General features: G+C 50.4%; 1 protein-coding gene across 7 annotated transcripts; it reads right to left on the bottom strand.

Moving 5' to 3' along the window:
- Positions 1-118: 118 nt before the first annotated feature.
- On the bottom strand, positions 119-22,571 carry SGSM3 (small G protein signaling modulator 3). Of its 7 annotated transcripts, none has more exons than XM_015860653.3 (23): positions 22,421-22,566; positions 20,258-20,455; positions 15,924-16,007; positions 14,626-14,711; positions 13,472-13,538; positions 11,892-12,100; positions 11,635-11,742; positions 10,728-10,871; positions 10,179-10,374; positions 9,813-9,958; positions 9,015-9,242; positions 7,815-7,869; positions 6,726-6,853; positions 6,293-6,448; positions 5,641-5,695; positions 5,236-5,285; positions 3,866-4,018; positions 3,700-3,770; positions 3,313-3,361; positions 2,911-2,996; positions 2,500-2,622; positions 1,602-1,662; positions 119-1,265 (listed from the first exon to the last, which is right to left on the bottom strand). In XM_015860653.3, exons 3-23 carry the CDS (start codon positions 15,928-15,930, stop codon positions 1,182-1,184), a joined length of 2,262 nt encoding a protein of 753 aa, XP_015716139.1. In that variant the 5' UTR covers positions 15,931-16,007; positions 20,258-20,455; positions 22,421-22,566; the 3' UTR covers positions 119-1,181. The 7 variants fall into 7 exon arrangements, with proteins under 7 accessions (XP_015716139.1, XP_015716148.1, XP_015716126.1 ...); XM_015860662.3 differs by lacking the exon at positions 22,421-22,566 and adding an exon at positions 21,938-22,343; XM_015860640.2 differs by lacking the exon at positions 20,258-20,455 and having other exon boundaries at positions 22,421-22,571.
- Between the last annotated feature and the right edge of the window lie 423 nt (positions 22,572-22,994).

Here is a 22,994-nt window from a genome sequence, read left to right on the forward strand (position 1 = left end):
CCCCATCCGACCTGGCCTTGAGTGCCTCCAGGGATGGTGCACCACAGCTCTGCTTCAATCTGCTCAGCAAGGAATTTAGTGAGCCCCAGCCCCATGGAAAAACAAAGCCCAAGTCCGGTGCTCTCCCAAGATGCAGTTTATTTACAAACCCACAGAATAAAGTAAAGTAAGAATCTAGTGTCATCTCACCAGTAGTTTGTGCTCACTGACAAGCGCTTTCAGTAGAAAGTCACAGACTCCATATCCAGAGCCACCACCACAAAGCAGCAATTCTCCACTCCCGCCTGGTGTCCCCCCCAACCCCCCGCCGCAGGGCGAGGAGGACCAGTGGGTCTCCCTGAGCCGGCTCCAACCTGAACCCCATCCTGAGCTACAACAGTGCCAAAATATACACACATTCCCGGAGTTAATTTACAGCTTTTTGGTTAACGGTAAAAATCACGTAGAGACTAAAATGACATGAAACACTCTTGTAGGGGAGTGTTGGTTTTTGTCCGCTCCCAGAGGAGACAAAGCCCGTCCCCTGGGGCTGTTAGAGCAGTAACAGGCTGGTGCTCTATGGCACCACTTGTCAGCACCCCACACACCAGTGCCAGAGAAGCGGGATGAGGCTGAGACTGGTTCCCCCTTCTCTGCCCTGGCTCCGGGTCGGACGAACCCATCCAAGTGCTTCGGGTTCTGCCCTCCCCCTCCACTCAGAGGTGAGCCCTTGGATGGCACGAGGTGGGATGTGTGGCCTTCCCTGCCCCACACAGCGCTAAGTCCATCACCACTTCGGTTCCACCTGCAGTGCCACCCTTCACAGATCAAAGCCATCCTGCAAGGATTGTGTCTGCCCCACAGCTACGGCAGCACTGTAAATGCTGGCACACAGCAGCAGGAAATGGGGGTGGCAGAGATGGGGAAGGCTGGGATGGGGCACTCATTTTTGGATCAGAACACACCATGTGTGTCCCTGTGCAGCATCAGCCTTGACCATCACCACCCTCGGGTCTGGCAGCAGCAGCACAAGGCCACGCTGCGTCAGTCCCAGGTGGCCTGGCAGCCCCCTGAAGGGATTCTGTCACAGATACAAGTGTGGGGAGGGAGAAGGAAGGGAAGGAAGGGGATGTGAGATGAAGGGGGTTGGGGAGAGGAGTGCACGCCACTGAGAAGGTTCCCGGGGCAGGGTGGGGTGGAGGTCACCCATCTATGTCCCAGCTGAAGAGGTGGTGCTTCACAAGCATGTCCTGCACGCCCTCCTTCAGTGGCTTCTTCTCCTTCTCCTGCAGGGAGGCACAGAGAGCTGGATCAGTGCACTACATCCAGACAAGCAGGGCCCAGGCAGCCCAGGCAACTGGCATCCAGCAGAACCACCCACACTTCCCACCCCAGCCCAGCTGAGGCAGGGAGAGGCCCTGCGGTTTGGAGAGCAGGAGGAAGGGAGGGGCTGCCACTTCCCTCTGCCCCAGCTGTGCAGGCGGTGCCACCTGTGCCTGGGCACTGACAGCGAAAGCAGCTCCATCCACAGCTGGCTGCAGGATGGGCCGGAGCACCAAAAATTGAGGAGAGGGGCTGAGTGAAGCCCCCAGCTCAGAAGAGGAGCGATGCTGCCGACTCACCTCCCTCTTTATTGGCAGCTCCCAGTCCTGAGACAGGCTGAAGGCAAATTTGCAGAGCACTCTGAAATGGAAGAGAGCGGTGATAGTGCGTACAGTCAGAGCTGCTGCCCCAGCTACACAACTGCTCCTCAGCTTGCCCTGGAAAATCGCTCAGTTTCATAGGGATGGAGAGCCTTTCTGTTGGCACCAATAAAGCAGCACCAGCCACTTGTGGCCGGTTTCCCTCCTGTGCTTCGGGCTTTGCATCTTGCCAGGCCCACGCTGGGAAGAGGAGCTTAGAAATGTGACTCAAGTGCAACCCCTACAGAGCCTGACAACACAACGCAGGGAAGCAAAGGCAGCTCCAGTTCCTAATGAGCCCCAGCCCAGCCAAGAACCAGTTCAAGCCACTCAGCTTTGAGCAAGCAGCCTCAGGCTCACTGCAGCACAGTGGAGGGAACTCCTACTCACAGCAGTGCCAGGAGCAGGGCACCTTTAGGTGTGGGCAGCACACAAGACCTGCTCCCCACTACAGATGCTCCTGCTGGGAACTACTGTGATTAGCAGAGGATCTGGAGGGCAGGATGGACAAGGTGGTATCTTCATCCAAATAGCTGCAGGGCTGACCTGCTTTTGGCTGCCCCAGAGGAGGCTGCTGACAGGAAGGTGCTGCATGCTCATCATCACAGCTCCCCAGAAGCCAGGTTCTGATGTTAATCAAGCGGGCACTGTGCATCCCATTAAACTGTCTAGACAGTCACCGCTACCTCAGCACACAGAAAGAGATCTCTGCAGGGGGGATGTCTGGACAGCTGAAGCTACTGCTGTCTGGTGAGGGCCCAAACCCAGCTGCAGTGAGGGCCACCACCCCCCAAAGGGCAGGAGGAAATCTATGCAAGACCTATAGGGACAGACTTACCTCAGCTCACACTTGATCTGGACCCATCCGGGGCTGCGCAGGAATGACCAGGGATGAAACCACTTCTCCACGGTCTGCAGGCTTGAACACAGCACCTCCAGCCACAAATGGAGCACTTGTTCGCTGCAGTGATGGGGCAGAGGTTTGTTACTGTGCTGAAGCCAGGGGAAGAAGCTGTGTCCCCTTGGGAATGCCTAATTTCAGCCCCAGCAGAATGGGGATGCCCCAAGTAAATCTATGTGGGTCACCACAGCAAGCGAGAAAGGAGCAGATCCCACTGAGTGGCTGAAAAGGGGAAGAAGCCCCCATGGCCTAAGGTAGACTGAAGCAACTGCTGCCCATGGGCCTGTTCTGCTCCCTCCCGAGCACTGAGCACCCACAGTGTGAGGATGACAGGTCTGAGTGACTCACTTGAGCCCAACGCAGATGAGGGAACGAAGTTTCACATCCATCTGTGCATGTGCAGCGTTGTGCGTCATGTTCACAGCCTGAACTGCCTGCAGGGCAGGAAGATGTGGTTACCGTCTGCTCACAGCTTCACCTTAAGCTGGGCTGAGCAGCCATTTCAGCAGCACAGCCAAGTGCTGCCCCCATAAGAGCTCCCCACCTTCACCCAGCACCACCTGCCAGCATTAGTGGGGCTGAGGTTGCCTGACACTTCCATTTTCTGCCTCTCCCCAAGCACGTGGTGTGTTCACACCACCAAGGAAGGTCAGGCATCTCCCTGGAGAAGGGCATCATCCTCCAGCAGGTTCCGTGCTAAACATCCCTATGTTACCAGCTGGGTTTTGCCTGGGTTGGGGCAGCACTCACCCGATAAAGCAGCTCCTCTGGAGTGAGGACTTTGCCATCTTCATCCAGCCTGAAAGATCACAGAAAAAAGCTAGTGCAGGAACCATCCCTGGGCACATGTAGGCCCCTCCAAAACCCAACAGGGACAGCTCCCTTGCTTTTACTAAGACCACAGGTGATCACACAGCTATGAGAGAACAAAATATGACCCTAGATGCAAATGCAGGAGCCCGGGAAAGATGGCAAAAGCCAGCCCCAATTCAGCAAAGGCATGGCAGCCTGCTGGTACCACACATGGAGGCTGTGGCAGACCATGACCTTCCCCATGGTAGAAAGCAGCAGCAGTGTGGCAGACAGACAGGAGCAGGGCACAGACACTGTTGCTCGCTGTGAAAGAAGTGGCCTTACCTGTAAGTCTTGCAGAGCACAAGGCGAGAATACACAGAGTCAAAGTCCCGTTCCACTTCCCTGCTTGCAGCCTAGAAGGGCATAGGGACAGTCAGTACACACTGCCCTGCAGCCCCTTCACCTCATCCCTCAGACAGCACTATTCCATGGAAGGAACTGATCTCACCTCTTCAATGAACAGCCAAGGATGGCAGGCACCTCCCAGCAGCGTTGGCTTCTTCAAACCATGTTCAAATATGGACTTCAAGGCAGGACAAAGCGTCCCTCGTACCAAGTCTGTCACCCCTTCTGTGACCGAGTCATCTCCAGCGATGGAGTACTGAGGAAAACCAAGAACCAGCTGTCAGCAGACTGCTGAGGGGTCAGCTCACAGCTAACTTCAGTCCTCCACTCCCAGGTGCACCCCAACCATTTTCTCAGCCTCTTATGCTTCCTGCTGGCTCTTGCATAAGGTGCCATGTTCAGTGCTGGTCCCCTGGGGACATCAGCTGGGACATCAGCACTTTCATGTCCAGGTGTTGGACATGTTACTGGTGACACCACCACCATCCTGGCAGCATTCAGCATGGAGGAACTGTTGCAGTTTGGTGTGATGCTGTCCAGGCTAAGGTGAGGTCGGGACAAGCAGTGAGGGCTCCTGAGGCTCTGTCAGCTGCTAAAGGCCAGGATAAATAGGAGTGTGTGAGAATTCTCAGGTCAGCTGTTCAGTCACTCAAAGGTATCACGCTGACACACTGCTGTCCCACAGGACTAACAGGAACATGTCAAGATTAGAATAAATGGGATCCTTCACATTTCCTCATCTGGGAGAAGAGCTGTTCAGCAGCACAGTTTATACATGCAGATACATGATCTGCATTTATAGAACCAGCCCAGAGAAGGGGAGTGAAGGAAGTAAGTGAGATGTCAATGATGACATCTAACTAAGGGCTTCACGTGGGGTCTCAGGTCGGCCTTTGAGCCATTCCTCTCTTTGCAAATGGTGAGGAGGAGGAGGACAGACTTTTTCTCCACTTCTGCAAATTGCACATGCCAACAGCTGATGATATTGATCTCCTATCAGTAGCCTTGGGGCCACAAGTGAGGCATCTGCTCTAAGCAGCTGGCATCTCACTGCTGCTGCTGGTCACGAGAGGAACCAAGACAGTGCTCCCTCAGGCACAGATATTCAGACCATGTCCTCTGGTGACCACAGAGCATCAGCAGGACTTGCAGGGATAGTCTCAGAGGAGGAAGAGAATACAGGCATTGGGAAGCAGAAACACTGACCACAGAACCCTGCTGTGTGCTTGCTTTTTGCTTTCCCAAAGCTGGTCTCTGAGGGCCCTGCTATCCCAGGCACTGCACTCAGCTCCCCATGCAGCCTGTGCTGCCTGCATGGCCAGCATCAGGAAACTGAGCAAACAGGCTTAGGAAAATAAGCTGATAACATCACCAGGTTGCTCAATAGCCAGAGAGAGCAAACACACTCAAACAAGGTAATACATGTCTCTTTTCATTTATGACATTACCTTTTTCAATTATTTTGTTAATTACCTCTTTGCTCCTCTCATCCAAGATCTCCACAAATTTTGCAGGAAACCAACCTATGAAGACAAAGATAGATACCACAGACACTGAGAATCCCCAGTGTAAGAGGAGCCCTGTGAAGGCTGGGAATAAATTGGAGTTTATAAGGTCCAACCCTAAAAAGGAAGCAAGCAGCAGAGATGAGGTACACCTGAACCACACTGTGACAGGAGGATGCAGCCTAACCTTGCTGTTTGCAAGAAGCAACCATGTAGCTGCAGCCACCACCCTCATACCATGCTGGAATATTCCCCTCGTCTCTGGCAGCTCCTCAGAGTGACTGGCAGAGCCTTTTATTACAATATACCTCCACAGTTGCTGTGGATGAATGCATGCCTGTTCCACCCAGTAAAAGCTGTCCGGCTCTCTCACCTCTCAGTCCATTCAGTTCTCCAACCCAACAGTGCTCATCCTTCTGGGAGATGATCTGAAAAACAGGGAGTGTAAAGCAGCAGTTGGAGAGAACGTCAGCGACTTGCAGCAGTGAGGCGTGGAGGTGGGACACAGAAATCTGTCCCAACAGGAGCACGTGCAGTGCCAGGAGGGTGCCAGCTGCCTGACTGTGGGTGCATAACTGCTTTCTTTTCAGCTCTTTTGTCAGTGCTCCCTTCTCACACTAGCCGGGGCCTTCAACAGCAAAAAGCTTCTGGAAACACCATTCCATGCCTCTTTTTCTAAGCTCTAGATGCCCACAGCTAAAAGACAGAATGGGTGCTTTCAGTCTCACCACAACCTGGTGCGTGGTGTTGAACTGGAACATAGATTGGACTAACGCTAGCTTTGGCTCAGCTGTATGGCAGCCAGGAAAGGGACTCTGTAGTTGCATCGAGACAAGACAACACAAGAGGAACACACTGCCTCAGCCCCAGACAGCCCCCAGAACCACCAGCTGCTTCTTTGGACTCCTAACTGGGCTCTGAGCTCATCTCCTCCCTTGTTTCCCCACAGAAGAGGCAGTGTAGAATCCTAAACGAGTTTGGACATCACGATTGTGCCCTGGTGCCTCCCCCATAGGCTGGCATACCGTAATGATGTCATTCTTGCGGAAACCCAGCTCATCATCGTCATGCCGCTCGAAGTCCAGCAGTGCCTTGGCACGGCGACGGCGGTTGCGGGAACAGGCCACGTAGTTCTCGTGATCCCGCTGGTGGCTCTCCATACTGTAGTCTGGAGTCAGATCCTGGCAAGCACATGGACACGGAGCAGAGGAATGAAAAACAACAGATGATGAAAGTTGGAATAGATGAGTTTTAAAGGTCTGTTTCAACTCAAATGAGCCTATGAATGTATGCCCAGCTCATCTACCACAGCCCTTGGCCCTTGTTCCCAAACTCTTCTCCTCACAGGAAGACAGCACTAGAGAAGGGCTGAGCAGCCACCACCCCTCCATCTGTTACACCTGACACATCCTCCCTCAAGTCCAGCCGCTCCAGGAGCACACAGCAGCTCCCACTCACAACGCTGCAGTTCTTGGGATCCACACACTGGAAGTGCCGTGCCACCTGCAGAATGGCCTCGCGAAGGTCGGCCACCAGCTCTGTCTGCTTGATGTTCTTGGCTTTCAGTGCCTCCAAGTCGTCATCCCCTAGTGGAACCCATGCAGCCAGAGAGAAGATGCAGAAGGGAAAACGAGTATGAGATATTTTTTATTAATATTATTAATCATTAGGTCTACAGAAATCAAACAAGCCTGACATACAATTGCCTACATTAAAGCAGGTGCTTACTACCAATCTATTCAGTAGTGTACACAAGAAGTACCAACATGCAGCTGCATATTAATGAAGAGTAATTCCTGCTTTATGAAGAGTGATAAACTGTGCCTTTTAATCTCAAGTGACACTAATTAAAAAGACCAAAACTTCAGGAACATAACTGGATTCAATTTTTAATTATTTTTAATTGTTTTCTATTGGTTGTGTATATTACGAGATTTAGATACACGAAGCATAAGGAAAAAAAATGAACTTTGTTTACAGACTAGAAATAGGGTAAGTCACACTAAGTCCCAGTCCAAGCAATGAAAATTAACCAAAACCTCCCTGTGAGTGGCCATAGAGTGTGTGAGAAGCCTCACTACAGATTCAAAGAGACAGACTGGAAACAGATCACACAGAGGGTGGAAGATTAACACTGCTAAAACAGAAGGTGACTGAAGAAGAAACTTCTCAACCACATCCATGAGAGCTCAGTGGGCTGCCCTCATTTATAAATACTATTACATCATTTAGATCCTTCTGGCCAAAATACCACACTCCTTGCTCCACGTCCAGATGAATCCCACCCAAACAAGAGCAAGAGAGACAGGAAGAAAGTTTTATACCCTTTCCCCATTCAAATATATATAATACAAAATAAAGCAGCTGGGGTTACCAGCAGACACACCTCGCTGCACCTGACATGCCTGCAAATATGTTTCCAAAGCAGGAAATGAGAATAAAATCAGCTCTTCTCCTCCTCTGTCCATGTGTTCCCCTGCATTACTCCCACCCCTCATAGCTGCTTAATCTTCCAGCACCAAGTGAAAAGCACACGACTGTCCTTACCAAAAAGCAGAGAGGTGATGCCAGATTTCCTGCGCTGAGTCCTGCGTCGCACGATCTGAAAAGGGAAAAGAGAACAAAGTGCACAAACTTTTGTAAGTTTAGTAAATAAAATTATCCTCCACACTGGTCAGGTCTGAGCAAGGGGCTCTGATAGGAGTTTTTTCCACACAGAGGGTGGTGACACATTGGAACAGGCTGCCCAAGGAGGCTGTGAATGCCCCATCCCTGCAGGCATTCAAGGCCAGGCTGGATGTGGCTCCGGGCAGCCTGGTCTGGTGGTTGGCAACCCTGCACATAGCAGGGGGTTGAAACTGGATGTTTATTGTGGTTCTTTTCAACCCAGGCCATTCGATGATTCTGTCATAGCTAACACTGCAAGGGGCAGGAAAGTGACTTTGCAATTTTAGACAGGAGTTGTTCTAGCTCCAGTGCAATGAATCAGCTCTATTGCTTGTTCTGTTCTGTGTGCAGTGGTTATTTATAGCTCAATTATGACAAAAGCATACATGAAGTTCAAGAATCAACTATGATTCAATTGAATAATTTCAGTTTAATTTTACCTGTTGCCAGCAGCACTTCCACACAATTGTGTTTAAATTTCTAAGTGGCTGCTTATTACATTTTAGAATTGCAGCAGTGCCTGATGATAAGCACAAAGATGAGCATCAAGGAGATACATTTCATACAGGCTTGACGAATAGGAGGTATTACATCTGCAACTGCAGACTGTGACCTATGACTAAACACAGATGTGTTTCTTATTCAGCTTCTGAAAAGCACTCTACTTTCCGGAATTATTTCAGCACGTCAGTTTCTTACTAATGGATGAATCCCAGGTCCCACTCAACTGCACGCTTACGTTAGTCCCAAGCAAATTCTGCCGAAAGTGAATGCTGTTTCTTTCATCATTTCTCACTAATGAAATGTTATGCTTTCCATTCTTACTCTCATTAATGAGAATCACAATTGACATCAACATTCCTTTCATCTGTGGATTTATCAATCAGGACAGAGTCGGCAGCGTTTCATTGGTACAGGCCTTCCCTTCTCTTGCCAGCACCTTTTCTCTGGGTGACAGAGCCAACATGCTCTCAGACAGGAGGACCTCTTGCCCGCAAACAGCAGTTGGTTGAAATACAAGGTATTATTATATCTGATAAAAACAGAGCAGCAGAGGCAGAGGGAATTCAGAGCGCTCACTTTGGATAAATTGTTGACAGTGGTGCTGGAGTTGAGCAGCTGCCCCTGGTCAGCAATGAGGTAGGCCAAGTGTTTGCGACGCTGGGTCTCCACCGCCACATCTGTGAGTGAGCCGGCCACGCGCATGGCCTCCCGCAGCAGCACATCTGCATCTTCTATCTGACTTGGGATGTCCGAGAGCGTGTTGAAGATTGAGGCAGAGTTCTCAGACTGGATCAGCTCATCCTCCTGCAAAGATGCAGTTGTTTTTCCACACAGAACAGTCAGCATGACAGTTATGCTCCTGAAGCTGCTATATTCAACTACACATTCAGCATACAGCCCAGGCCAGAAGCAATACAGGTACAGCTATGAAATTACATTAAAAACTTTGGTAGAAAAAAATGCAGGCTAGCTCCAGGTACAGAAAAGCAATTTTTTTACTACTCTACTGTAATGAGATCTGCTCCCCAAACTCCACATGGCATGTTTTTGAGTCATAGAAACGGTGCAAAACCATGAGATGTTTTGATTTAAATAGGATGCATTCTCAGGTTGGGATCTAGAGCGAAAAGAGGGAGTAGCTGATAGGGTTTAATTATGAGGGATCAAATGAGGTAAGCAGGGAAAACAGCAATCCCTGAGTCTGCAAAGCACCCTAGAAGTTTTCATGGCTCCCACTTCTGAGGAAAACAAGGAGTCATCTTCCCTTGCACACTCCCAGACCACATACAGCAAGTGTATACAAAGCCCTTTTGCATCTAAATCTTGCAGTCAAATACTGAAGAGCTATAAAGAAGGAAGTGCTGGTAGTGCTACCTTCATACTGAGCATGCCCAAAGTGAGCTGGAACAGCACCAGAGAGCCCTCATAGAAGAAGAGGTCCCAAATGCGCAGCAGCAGCTTGATGTGGACAACACTAGCGAAGGAGGTGAGGAACCAGTGCAAGGTGATCAGGGACAGCTCTGTGAACAGAGACATACAAAGGAATCATGATGGGATGTCAGGTAACCAGCAGAGACAGACTGTCCTAAGTGCTGCCCTCCCAGCTTACAGATGACCAGGCACTGTCCTGGCCTCCAGGGCCAGGAGGTTTGCTCCAAGCTCTGCTGCTCTCTCTTTGTGAAATGAGGGCAGTGATCTCTGCCTGCACACCACCCAGAGGAGCCACGGGCACACTTTTACCGATGTCATGCTCCTGGAGCAGCTTGTCCAGACGGGGTAGGTACTGTACAATGAGCTGTCGCAGGACGCGCTGGTCTGTCTGCACCCCCATCAGGGTGGTACTGAAGTAGGAGGCGGGAACCAGTTCCTCAATGATAGCACACATCATCCAGAAGGCATCTTCCTCCTCCAAGAAGAGCAGCAGAGAGGCGGCCACCTGGCATTTTGAAGGGAGATTACATGCCAAGCCTGAGCTAAGAGCAGAACTCTTCACACGATCCAGTGTCTACAAGACCAACGCCTTCCTTCCTCTGCAGCAGCTCTCCTGCAGTCTCTCCCAAGGAAGGGATTTCTGCACAGTGTAACGCCTGTTCCTCCCCCACCGAGGGACCAAATTATTGCACACCTTTGGACATGCTCCACCCTCCTCAAGCAATATATTCTGTGTAAAAGAGATTTCCCTTAAGCTAGCCTGGAGGTCATAGCATCTGGCAACATGACCTCAAATCACTTACCCCAAAGTAGCTACAGAACAATCCCTACCACAAAACCACTATTAAAGCAGGTTACCATGCCAGTGCCTTGGCAATATCCAATCTCTGGGTAGAGCCAGGCAAGTCCCCGTAGTATCCTGCGTAGTCGTGGCACCCCAATGCTGTTCATGTTGGAGAAGCAGGCATTGCTGGGCATTGTGCGGAGCAGGTCTTTCTCAATCTGTCAGACAGCCATAAGCAAGAAAAAGGATAAGCATCTGAACAATTGTCTTCTGCTGTCTGCACTTATCAATGGCTTCTTGCCTCAGTGAGCTCTGCTTCCCTACACCCAACTCCTCAGGCATCAAAGAAGATGGCACTGTTGAAGCAGCTGAGGTTAATTTAATACCCTTCACTAACATGTAAAAAACCAGTCAGATGGCAAGTCCAAAGAAATACTTGATACTCCCTAGAAACACTTGCCTTCACTCAGCCCCTAGCTTCTCCACTTACAGTAACGCATGCTGGCCAGGAATTTAATCTGCTTGGATTTCAAGCAAGGATTCCCACCATGCTTATTCCAGAGAAACCAACAGTGTGGCCACACCTGTGGTGGGGAAGTTGGAGGTGAACAGCCCACAGCTCCCCCTGGTCAAAGTTGTCCCTCCTTCTATCATTATCTCAGTGGAAATGCATCTACCAGTGTTTCACCCTTTGCTTCCCTCAGTGAATATCAGGAACTTGCCCAGATAAAACTGCATTGTGGTATTCTAGCCTGCAGATAGCAGAGGTTAAACCCCCTTCCTAGGAGGGAGGGGATCTGCACAGCTTCTACTCCAACAAAACAAAGAGCCCAACAAGATTATTCAGTAGGATTCAACCAAGCGTCCTTTCGACTGTCCTTGATGCAGGTGTTAAACAGACATCTCTTCCTCTTCATGAAGCAAATCTTGCTGTTCTCCTCACTCTCTTATGCCCAGTCAGCACTAGGGAGCATCTCTCACCTGTTTGGCAGCAATGGTTTCATCATTTGAGCTGTTTTTCACGATATCACGATATGACATCTCTGAATTTCTCTTCTTCTGCAAGGCCCCAGACAGACGCATCCACAGCTGTAGGGACAGAGTAAACAGCAATAAGAGTCACTAAGCCAGCCCCAGAAAGCCAGGGCCTGGCATCTTCCCAACCACGACAGGGTAGCCTCAATTCACTGTCTCTTTCTCCAGGCAGGAAGGTCAGCCCAGAGTCTGAGAGCTCTCACCTGTGGTCTCATGCTGTGCGGGATGCCAGCCAGCACCAGGGAGCGCAGTTTGTCTGAATGTGGGAGGGTGACCTCAATTTTGTCCCAGGTGAGGTCACCCACATCATGGTTGTGTGTGAATTCCAGGTGAGCTTGCCACTTAAGCCTCTGCTGTGGCTCCTCTGTCAGTGGGAGCCCCAGAAACTTGCTGGAGTTTGGCTCAGCACCGTCTGCCTCAGCAAAGGGAAAGGAATAAAATGGAGACAAGTAAGAGAAGGAACAAACATAGGGCAGGGTGGGGAGTAGGACAGCCATCTGAAAAAAGCACATAAAGACTTTCTGGTCTTCCAGCCAGAGGATGGGAAGGCAAAGCTTGGTTTCTAATTGTCTTCCCCATGCAGCAAATGTTGTGATCGTAAGCAAAAGGCACTGGAGCCTTAAGAACCAAGAAGCTGACAGCAGGTCAAGGCTCTGCTTACACATGATTTACAGCAGAGTGTGGCTGGAATTAAGCAAAACCCTGGCAGCAGCTATCCTGCTGGGTTTTGTGAGGATCTGTAAATCAAGCTGACAAAAGCATAGCAAGCCTCCGAGGTGACAAGCAGAAAGCTGTATGTTCATGCAAGTAATGAGGCACAAAATGTTAACTCTGGGGCTACCTATTCACACACACACAAAAATCTTTAATAAGAACATTGTCAAATTCACAGTGAGAGAGCACCTTAACCTGAGGCTAGCTTTCTAAAATAGATACATTAGCACAATACAGGTTTGACATAAGGCATTCCATTCTTCATCACATAGCAGATTCCAACAACGCCATCCATTTCTGCTGACTTTATAATGCACAAGTCTATTAAATGGTTTGGCTGAACAAAACTGGTCTCTCTCTCCTGTCCCCATCTCTAGGTTACTACTTCAAGAAAGTCCTCTAGGACTGCAGAGCCTTAGGGCACCATAGGCAAAAAAAAGTTCTGCCCTCACACTGTATGGCCTGAGACCCAGAAATCCCCTCTCAGAGTGCATAATGCAATTCCCACCATCCAACAGTCCTCTTTCTTCATCTTTGCAAAGGCAGCAAGCTGTGTAGTTCAATGCCTAACTGCCATAGGCTCTCTTCACCTCCTTCTGTTTGGCCTCCTGCCTCTGGATCTTGCAGAAAAACTAGGATGTGGGTTTTGCCCCTGCAGATTGCTCTGCACTTTTCCAAGATGCTGCAGCCACTCACCTGGGCACAGGCAACACATCACTGTGCCCGCCATTGGTGCTCAGTGCTCCTGACTGCAACAGAGAGCCTGCTGTGAGCCAGCAGAGCTGCCCTTCCCAACACACCATAATGGAAATGGTGGCTTCCTCTTCACTTCCGTCTCTCCCTCACCTACGCCACAGATGTAGGGGATGGAAAGGACTCTGCTGCATATTTGGTGTTCCAGATTCCACAAGGCCAGCTCAACTGATGCACGGCCCTTGGGAACAATGGCAGTATATGGAAAGAAGCTGACACCTAAATAGATGAAACCTAGCACGCAACGGTTGCAAAATCACTGCCCAGGGCTCCATGCAGCACAAACTGAAAGAGAGAGAGCTGGGAATGGTTTTACCTTCCTTATCAACTCGGAAACCAAATTCGTCATAGCGGAACTCTGGCTGCTCGATGGATTCTTCTTTCTGGAGGACATAAGAAAGGAGAAGAGACATTCTCACCAATCCAGCACTGAGCAACTGAACGGAGACAATGGGATACCACCCCATGCTACACTGCCTGCACTATGCCCTCCGAGCAACTGCACTCCAGGCCCTTTTGTTTTTGATGCTTTCCTCCACAGTTCCTAGTACAGTATAATAATGAAGATTTCCCCATTTGAAAGGGCAGACAGTCTTCCACATGCACTGAGGAATCCACACATCATCTACACCGGGCTCTACTGGCTGCAACTCTAAGACACAGTAGTCTTCTGTAACCTAGTGCACACACACTGCAAATCCAGCTCCCTGCAGTGCCCCACCTTCCTGCCTATTGCTTTCAGGTTTACTCTGACAGACAGTAAGAAAAACTGGTATTTGGATCTGTGATGCAAGCCCAAATTAGAGGCCAAAGGAAATTCAGTTCAAACCCCTGCTTCTTCTATGTTCACAGTGTGCTAACTGGTGGTTATAATCATGAGGCTTTTGTAAGGAGTCAATACCAACAGATGCCTCTGACTCCTGCTGGCCTACCTGTCCCTCCTGTGGGGCACTGCAAGCACTGCACCCAGGCAGCCCCAAAGAAGCACGCTTCTAGCATAGCTCCAAAATAAGCGTCAGCCTCCTTCTCTGGGCTCAGTTGCCTTCAGCCAGCACTGTGGGTTAGGTTACAAAATTCCATATCTGCTTCCTTCCTGTTTTGCCCACCTGGAGGCAAGCCCTGGGGTTACCATTTCCTGCCATGCGCAAGCTGTCCAGAGTAGTTTGATGGCAACAGAGACTCGAGTGTCAACATTTTTACAGGGGAGCAATAGTTACAAAATAGCAGAGCAATAATTCACTGAAATTTCTGTGTGCTCTGCAAGATCCTCTTGCAAGATCCAGGACCCAGCCACAAAACAAATGAAGCTTAAATAGCCAACAAGTGCTCCCAAGCAAACCACTGGGGGAAGAGTGCACCCCCCTCTTACCTACAGCATTCAGAGACCACCTGAAATCATCAGGGTCTCTCTATTTCTGTGCAGAGTCAGAGAACATATACGTATATAACCCTCCCTGCCCAACACCATACCTGTGTGTATTTCGCCAGGATCTCCTGTGGCCAAATGCTGGGTGTGAGTGCTGAGAAGGGGCCCCCAGCAGAGGGAGTGTGATGGCCTAAACACAAAGAGAGCAACATACATCTGTGAGAACCCAGGACACTCAGTACAGACTGCTACAGCAAGGTAAGGATTTGTGCAGAAGTCTTTACTCCAGACACTGGCATCCAGATTCACTACTTCTAGATGCTGTGACAGCTTCCACATCACTAAGGAGGTAAGTAATTTTAGAAAGTCTGAACCCTTATAACCAAGCAAAAGAAGCAGGATGGCCAAACTGAGTTCTAACAAAGGGACTTTTGGGGAACAGAAATCGTTCTATGGCACCATCTGATCATTCTTCTTGGAAAAGCTGTGCCAAGTGAAGGCGACCGTTAAACAGATTTATGAAGTGAATGCCTCCTGTAGAGGCACTGACATTGACTCAGCAGCACTCCAGACTGCCCTGAAACTGCGTCACCCAGGCAACAGAACGAGACATCGGAGCCCTTAGTAATATGTTCAGCTGCTCCCTTCGCTGCTGAAGGGCTGGGATGTTGCTGCCCTCCCTCTAAGGCTGCCAGGACCATGCACAGACAGCTGCAGCAACGTACTTATGCCTATCACCTTGGTGTTCTGAGTGCAAGGTAAGCGTCCTCCCAGAGGAACTGTCCCCCCTGCAATGAAAGCAAACATTGAGTTTTGCAATTGAAGCAGACAAGCGCATCCCAGATATCACCACAGAGGTTTACTTGGTTTTGAAGTAGTCTCCCTTAGGGTTTTCCCTGAAATAAACTGCTAGCTCAGGAAGGAACATGGGTGTGACTGTTCCACTGCAGGAGGGATGTGCTGGAGGAGACCCAGTATTAGTCAAGCTTGTAACTCGGTAGCCCACAGGCAGACTCCAGTAATACTTCAGCTCTAGAACTACCACTTTATAGAATGAATCTCTCGGGTCACAAGCAAGCCACCTACTTTGGAGCAAGTCCTGGGAGAACAAAACTGAGCAGTTCTTATGAGAAACGTGGTGGCAGACTTCATCTTCCTCTGTAATTCAATGGCTGAAGCAGCTTCTGCAGGCTTCAGCACGGGGTAGGAGAAGGAACTGCACTGCCTTGATCAAAAAGACAGCTAGATCACAAAGAGCTGGGCACTCTCCCTCCATTTCAGGCAGAGCTGTTTGTTAACACACAGAATGGCTGTTGGAATCAGTAACTTTCTTTTACCAAGCTGCAGATGAAGAAAGAGAAAGCCATCAAAGAAGGCATCACGTCCATTTTTGCCTGCTTACCTGACATTGTGCGAGGTAAGGCTGAGTGGCTGAGGCTGCCAGCAGGTCTAAGAATGCTGTTCTCAGGGGTGAGAGGTCACTGTCCTGTTGCAAACAGAGAAAGAAAAACATCAATTGGCATCTGAGAGCACATTGAGGGACAGACATACTCCCCCAGCACAAACTCCTCACAGCAAACTTCAGAGACTGGAATTCCTTCTTGATTTCACACCTATCAGCTAAAAAGAACACGGTATCACCTACCAAATTCTCTGTGATGCAGCAGCACTGCTGACTGAAAACTTGCCAAAAATCAAGTAAAATTCCATCCTCTTCTCCATCGCAGATTCTGAATCCTATTCAATTATGAACACTAAAAAAAGCAGATGGCACGTCACCATTCTCCAAATTTACTGCCCGCGGTGAGGGGACCAAGGTGGTAAAGTGAGTCTGAGATGCAAGAAGCCTGAAAAAGATCTTAGGAGCATCAGGACAAAACACAGGAGCACACTTACTTGGGAATGAACCTGGGAGAAGCTAACACTTGCACGTTTTGAATGGATTTTCCAGCTTCCCTTTTCAGTAAGGCCACTTCTTGCTGCGAACCACTGCAAGAAGGAATGTGAGGGATTCACCCACCCAGCAGGCCTTGTCTGAGTTGCTGACAGTGCTTGGCAGTACAAGGTTATATATCTCCAGCAAGCACTTGCTGCCTACAATAGCAAAAGCTATTAACAAGGGTGAACAGTGATATGACAAGTGGGAATGGTTTTAAACTGAGACAGGGGAGGTTTAGGTTAGAGATTAGGAGGAATTTCTTCACACAGAGGGTGGTGACGCACTGGAACAAGTTGCCCCAGGAGGTTGTGGATGCCCCATCCCTGGAGGCATTCAAGGCCAGGCTGGATGTGGCTCTGGGCAGCCTGGTCTGGTGGTTGGTGACTCTACATATAGCAGGGGGTTGAAACGAGATGATCGTTGTGGTCCTTTTCATCCCAGGCCATTCTATGATCCTATGACTCTATGGAGTGGCTTGCTATGGCACTCCAAGATAAGCAGCTATAAAGGCACCTGCATCTGAGAATACAAATAAGGCTTCTTCCCCTCAGATTTAAGCAGCTTTCTGCATGAGAAAAGCTGGTACGGCTGCACAGACGCTGATCTCCCAGCACCAACTCTCAGAGCAAAACAGAAGCAAGCAAATGAAAAAAAGCCAACAAATCAAAGCAACCACAAGTCCAGCTTTGTTTGTGAGAAGCTGCCATACCCAAGCATGGCCAGCTGTGAGTTCTGTCCTGCCCCTAACTGCTGCCTGTTGCTCCAGCTCTCTTAGTGCTGGGTCTTCCCTCGGTAGGTAAAGCCATCCCAAGGATAGGAAAGGAGCACCTGCACTCTCACTTCATATGGCAGCACTCAGGGTGTGTGTGCAGCAAGCAGGTATTTCCTGATGGTACTCCTGCCAATGCATTTGGAAGCTTTTTGCTGGCTCTCCACTACCCTGCCACCACTCTGGCATGCTCGGTGCCTCAAGCCCCCAGGTCACCATTAACCTTCATGCATGTACAGTCAGTGCTGAACCAACCTGTCACGGAGAAGCCAGGCTTCAGTTAGGCACGCAGACAAGAGAACACCCCATCTCTTGCAAAGGAGACTGGCAAATTTACCTCCAAACTTCCTCTGGACAAACTCGCCCTTCCACACAGCTGCAATGTGAAAGCTTTCAAGTACCTGCCTTCCCGCAAACACCAGATAACAATCTCCTGCTGCCTATGTTTTACTCGCTTGGCTTCTTTTGCCATGTGATCTCCACTTAACCCTGTTGTGGTAGTGCCTGGATGTGCTGGGCATGAATCATAGAACCATTCAAGCTGGAAAAGACCTCTAAAATCATCTGGTCCAACCACCAAGCCATCCCCACCATACCCACTGGCCACGTCCTCAGTGCCACATCCACACAACCTGCAAACACCTCCAGGGAACAGTGACTGCACCACCTCCCTGTGCAGCCTGTGCCACTGCAGCACCGCTCTGTCTGAGAAGAAATTGTTCATAGTGAAGAAATGCTGTCTGAAGCTTTTCAGTAGGATCTTTATTTTGGCACAAAAACTCCTTCCCAGTTGTGTTCCTCCCCTGCCAATTTTAACCACCATGCTTCATTTGAACACAGACCGTCAGCTGGTTTCCACTGCTCACTGCTATGGTCTTTTATTTCAAGAGCTGTAGGAGAAGTAAGAGCAATAGCAAAGCCACAGTACTCACCAGGAGGCCACATGCTTTGGTGTAATTCTGGAAGCCCCTTCCAATTCAGCTTTTAAAACCGCCCCCACAAGTAGATTGCAACCAATTAAACATATAGAACGTCCTTCTCTTACAATGAAGACAAAAAGCCTGTACTGAATCAGGCAGCTCATTTCTGTGCCCTCTCATTTGGGATGCTTTGTTTTCAGAGCTCAAACCTAATGCAAGGCACAAGGGGAACCCAGTAATTCCCCTCTGCCTTCCCTTCCCCCCGCAGTTTCCCCTTCAGCCAGGTGAAGTCACGTCCTGGAGCTGCAAATGCCATTAGTTCCACAAGTCAATATTTGCTCTGCACGCATACAGTCAGAAGAAAACTCACAGATAAGCAGGTGAGTGAGCACAGCACAGCCATACCTCTGAGCATGGGGAACAGACACAGTAGCTACTGGCCCTGGTACCCTCACCCTTGCCTTTGGAAGTGTGCAGAATCCCACACAGCACTGCCAGGGCTCCTGGTTAAGCATTCAATGTGATATCAGCAAACATACATGATTGCAGAAAATACCTTGAAATAGGTTTGTAGACCTGAGATGTTTACAAACAATCGGCCTTGCGCTGCTCCAGGTGCAGGAGGGAGGTGCTGGGTAACCCTTCCTGCTCACTTCCAACCTCAGCTGGTGACTGGGAATGAAAAGCTGTGGGACTTCAGCTGCCCTCACCCCACTTCCCTGTAGGAATCCTCCATCAGAGGACATGAGAGAGGCAGGCCTAGAAAGAGTGGTAGGAGCCTGGCAAGCAGCGGCCAGGGCTGTGACACCCTCAGAGCCCAGGAATGACACGAGCTGCTGACGGTGCTGTCATGGACTGCAGCAGTGTCCCTCGGGGTCCAGCAGACCCAGCCCCAGCAAAAGATGAACTGGAGGAACTCTGTGTCACGTCTCCTACCATGAAGTATCCTGCAGACCCCTGACCAGGCTTTGCTCCCCACACCAAGTGGTGCCCAGCATTCTGCCCATTGCAAGGGCAGTGAGCTCAGCCAAATCCAAAGGGACAAAGCCTGGCCAGCTGACATGGAATGAAAGAGCACTTCCAGCTGCGTGTCCACCTTGAAAATAAGGATGTGAAAAAAGCAAAATGCTGTTTCTTACTGGCTCTGCACTGGGCAGGCAGAACCCAGCCTGACTTCCTGCTCACAGTGTGACATGTCAAACCTGCCTCTACAGAAACTCCCACACAACACCCACTTATGCAGAATGCAGACTTCCTGCCTATGGACAGGCACAGCTTGTAAAGGCTTTAGGGTCTGCCTGCAGCACTTATTTCTCATATCTGGAGATAACAAAGGCTTCCCCCGTGTGGCTCAGGGAGAAAAAACAACAGAGCAAAACAGAACTCAATTCAGGGCTCTGCTGATTCCATGTCGCTAACACAAAACACCACGCTTTGAATCCTGTAAAGTGGAAGGTGTCCGGCCTTACACAGCAAAAGCTGAGTGCCTGCTAAGCACCAAGAGCAGCAGAGCACCTTGACTGCCAGATCCTTGGGATCATGAGAGGAGATTTCCATTTTCCTATATTCCTAAGTGATGACAGGATATGCAATGTGAATACAGAGTGCTGCTCCCACTTCACAGGAGAGGGACAGACTGAGCACTAGGAAAAGCAGCAATGGGATTTGTTTTCTCACATCTACATTAGATGAGGATGGAAGAAAAGGCCAGGATACAAACCAGTAAGGTGACCACTCTCACCATACTGCAAAACTTTCCTTGTTACAAACTAAAGAAAGGTAGACATTCCTGACAGTTACTTACAGATGCTGTGATTATGTTTTCTATGTGACACCTTGACCCTGAGCAGAGACAAGCAGCATTATCCCATCCATCCACATCCAGAGCTCACCCCACAAAGAAGCCTAATTTTCAAGCTGCTCTCATCCTGCTGCTGCCAGTGACAAAGGAACAGCCTGAAGAATGGCTCTTCCACGGTACAGATGGATTTGCAGAGCTTTAGTCACCATTCCCTCGGTGAGACACAAGGAAGGCTCAATTCAGGTCGCTCCCCTGTAGCTCTGTCATTTACGCACAGCTCATGTTAGCAGAAGAGCCTTGAACTCACCCAGCAGGACTCTAAGCAGCTCTCACTTCACTTGTCTCCAGAAACCAGTATTCTAAAGACAGTATCTCCCGTAGCACATCAGATTATCTTCTCTGGGGCTCTACCCATATAGCTCAACCTTCTGAAGCAGCCAAGTCATACCCACATCACGTTCCGGGACTGTTTACAAAGCTCCTAATGCATATCTGGCTTTTGCTCCTGCAAAAATTTGTTCGAGAAGACAAGTCAGATTAAAAACAAAGGCAAGCGACACGATGATCATTAGCGTATGGAACAAAACAAGACAGAAAGAATCATATTTCCTGTTGCTGGGGATCAGGAAGAACTCTTCTCCAGAACAAAAGGGCTGTTAGGGTTATGGATATCTTCTCTCATTTCTGAATCATCAGGTATTACTACCCAGCCAGCAAACACTGCACTGGCTGGGCAGTGACAACTGCTCTCATCATACTAATGACAACGTGCCAGCTTTCTTTTCTCCTGTTTCATAGAACAAATGGGTTTTTCACTACCTGCAGCCCGCAGCAGCACAGCTGACAAGCAAGATGAGACAGGAACACCCCTCCCCAACCCTCTCAATTCACCTTGAGTGAGCTCTGCTTGTCTCCAGACTTGACTGCCTGATGAGAGGGGCAAGGAAAGAAGTTTAAACAAGCCTGTGTGCTGCTGAGGGTACAGAACTGAAGTGCCAGGTTAACAACACAGAATGAAGCCAAACCTAAAACGACACAGCAGAGACCCCAAAGCTGGGGAATTGTTTCAGTTCTGAGCAGCTGTGCAGCGCTCCCCTCAGCTCACCAACTGATGCTCACTGTCATAGAATCATTGAATGGTTGGGTTGGAAGGGACCTTTAATATCATCCATTTCCAACCCCCCTGCTATAGGCAGGGACACCTCCCTCCAGACCAGATTACCCAAAGCCCCATCCAGCCTGGCCTTGAATGCTTCATCCCCTCACCAGCAGCGTGCTCCCTCCTCACTGCTGCTGCTGCTCTCTACTGAACATCTCTCTGAGATTACCAAGACACACTGACAAAGCATCCGAAACAGGAATAGAAAAAGGCAGCACCTGGCAGTCTAGTCTTTGAAACACAGAATTAACATAACTTTATATTAACAGGACACAACCAGACCCCTCCCTGACGCCTATAACTACACACCATGCATCTTCTCATGCCCTCCTCCCTTTTTTACTTCATGCATCCTCCAGGAATCCACCCTTCACTTCAGCAGAGGGATAACTCCAGAGATGCTGTGTGCATCCAGACTGGCATCATGAAGCCAATCCTCCTTCCAGTGGCTCTTCTTTCCAGCACATCCCTTCTGACTGAAGCAGCTGAAAAACCATCTAGAACTCAGATTATCCACTGAGTAACTGTATTCCATTCTGCAAAAGCACAGCAGGGCCCCACTGCTGACAGTCCCTTTTCTTGGGGGGGTTTAAGACCTGGTTTCCCATCACTGAACAGCGGATGTTCTTAATTTCTGCAACACTTTGTTTCTCGCTCTTGTAGGTTAGGGCTGAAGGACCCTCATGGCACTTTTACTACATTATTACTATCGCTTGTCCCAAAGCATCACAGCAAGCCAAGAAGAGCAAGATTATTTCAGCCTGTGACTGAAACCTACACCATCAGAGAGAAAGCACCCGTGTAGAAGAAACTTTTCCCTGTCCCTACCTCCTCAGCTCTGTATCAGGCACTCCCGGAGCCCACAGCCGCTGCCCTCCGAGGGGCTCTCCGCCTGCAGGGCGCGGGCAGGGAAGGCGGCACCACAGGCAGTAGGAGCGCCCGCTGCCCACCGGCTCACCCGGCGCCTCACGCAGCCGAATCCCGCAGGCCCCGGGAGCACCGCCACGTTTCCGTCTCCGTGCCACGCGTGCCTCTCCCCGTGCTGACAGCAGCCTGGCAGGCCGCCACCCCGTCACACAGCGGCGGATGCGAAGAGCGGCGATGCCGGCGGTTGGGGCGCAGCGAGCGGCCGTGTCACAGCAGAGGGGCGCCGCTGGGGAGCGGGGCAGCGCGAGCGTTGCGGAGCGGCGATACCGCTGCGGAGGGGCGAGGCGCGGCTGACAGCCCCGCGCTGAAGGGCGGCCCGCTGAGCGCACCCCGCCCGGCGGCACGGCACGGCACGGCACGGCCCGAGCCCCGCCCGGCGCTCACCTGCTCCGTCAGGGCCCGCTCGGCCGCCGCGTCGCCCGCCCTCACCCGGCGGGTCGGGACCCCGCGCCGCGCCGGCAGCCCCACACGCCGCTACGGAGGGCGCCGACACGCGCATGAGCGGCATCCGGGTGGCGGCGCGGGGCGCGCTGGGAGCTGTAGGCGGTGCGGGGAGCGACTGACGGCACCGCGGGCACGGAGTGTGGGGTGCGAAGCGAGCAGAAACGGCTTGGAATGGTTGGGCAGAATATTGAGGGTCAGAAATAAGACCAAAGACCTCTTGAATTTCTCCAGCATTCAGTGAATTCCCACAGCATTTTTCTTGTCAGACACAAACGTCGGGCAGCACCAGCCCCTGCTCTCTGAACAGCTGGCAGTGCTCTGTGAAGGGTCAGTGAAAGGCACAGTAATAAAGCAACCCTGTCACCATCTAGTGTTTCTCAGTAACTACACACAGTGGATGGAGGCTTGATTAAACAGTGGACAAAGAACTGGAAAGCTCATCTGGAATCAGCCCGGTGTAATCTCTGAGGGTTAAACATACTGCAGACAACCAAAATAACATGACAGCGTAAAC

Source organism: Coturnix japonica, chromosome 1, assembly GCF_054131305.1.
Source record: "Coturnix japonica strain WE chromosome 1, WE-NBRP24, whole genome shotgun sequence".
Classification (NCBI taxonomy): domain Eukaryota; kingdom Metazoa; phylum Chordata; class Aves; order Galliformes; family Phasianidae; genus Coturnix; species Coturnix japonica.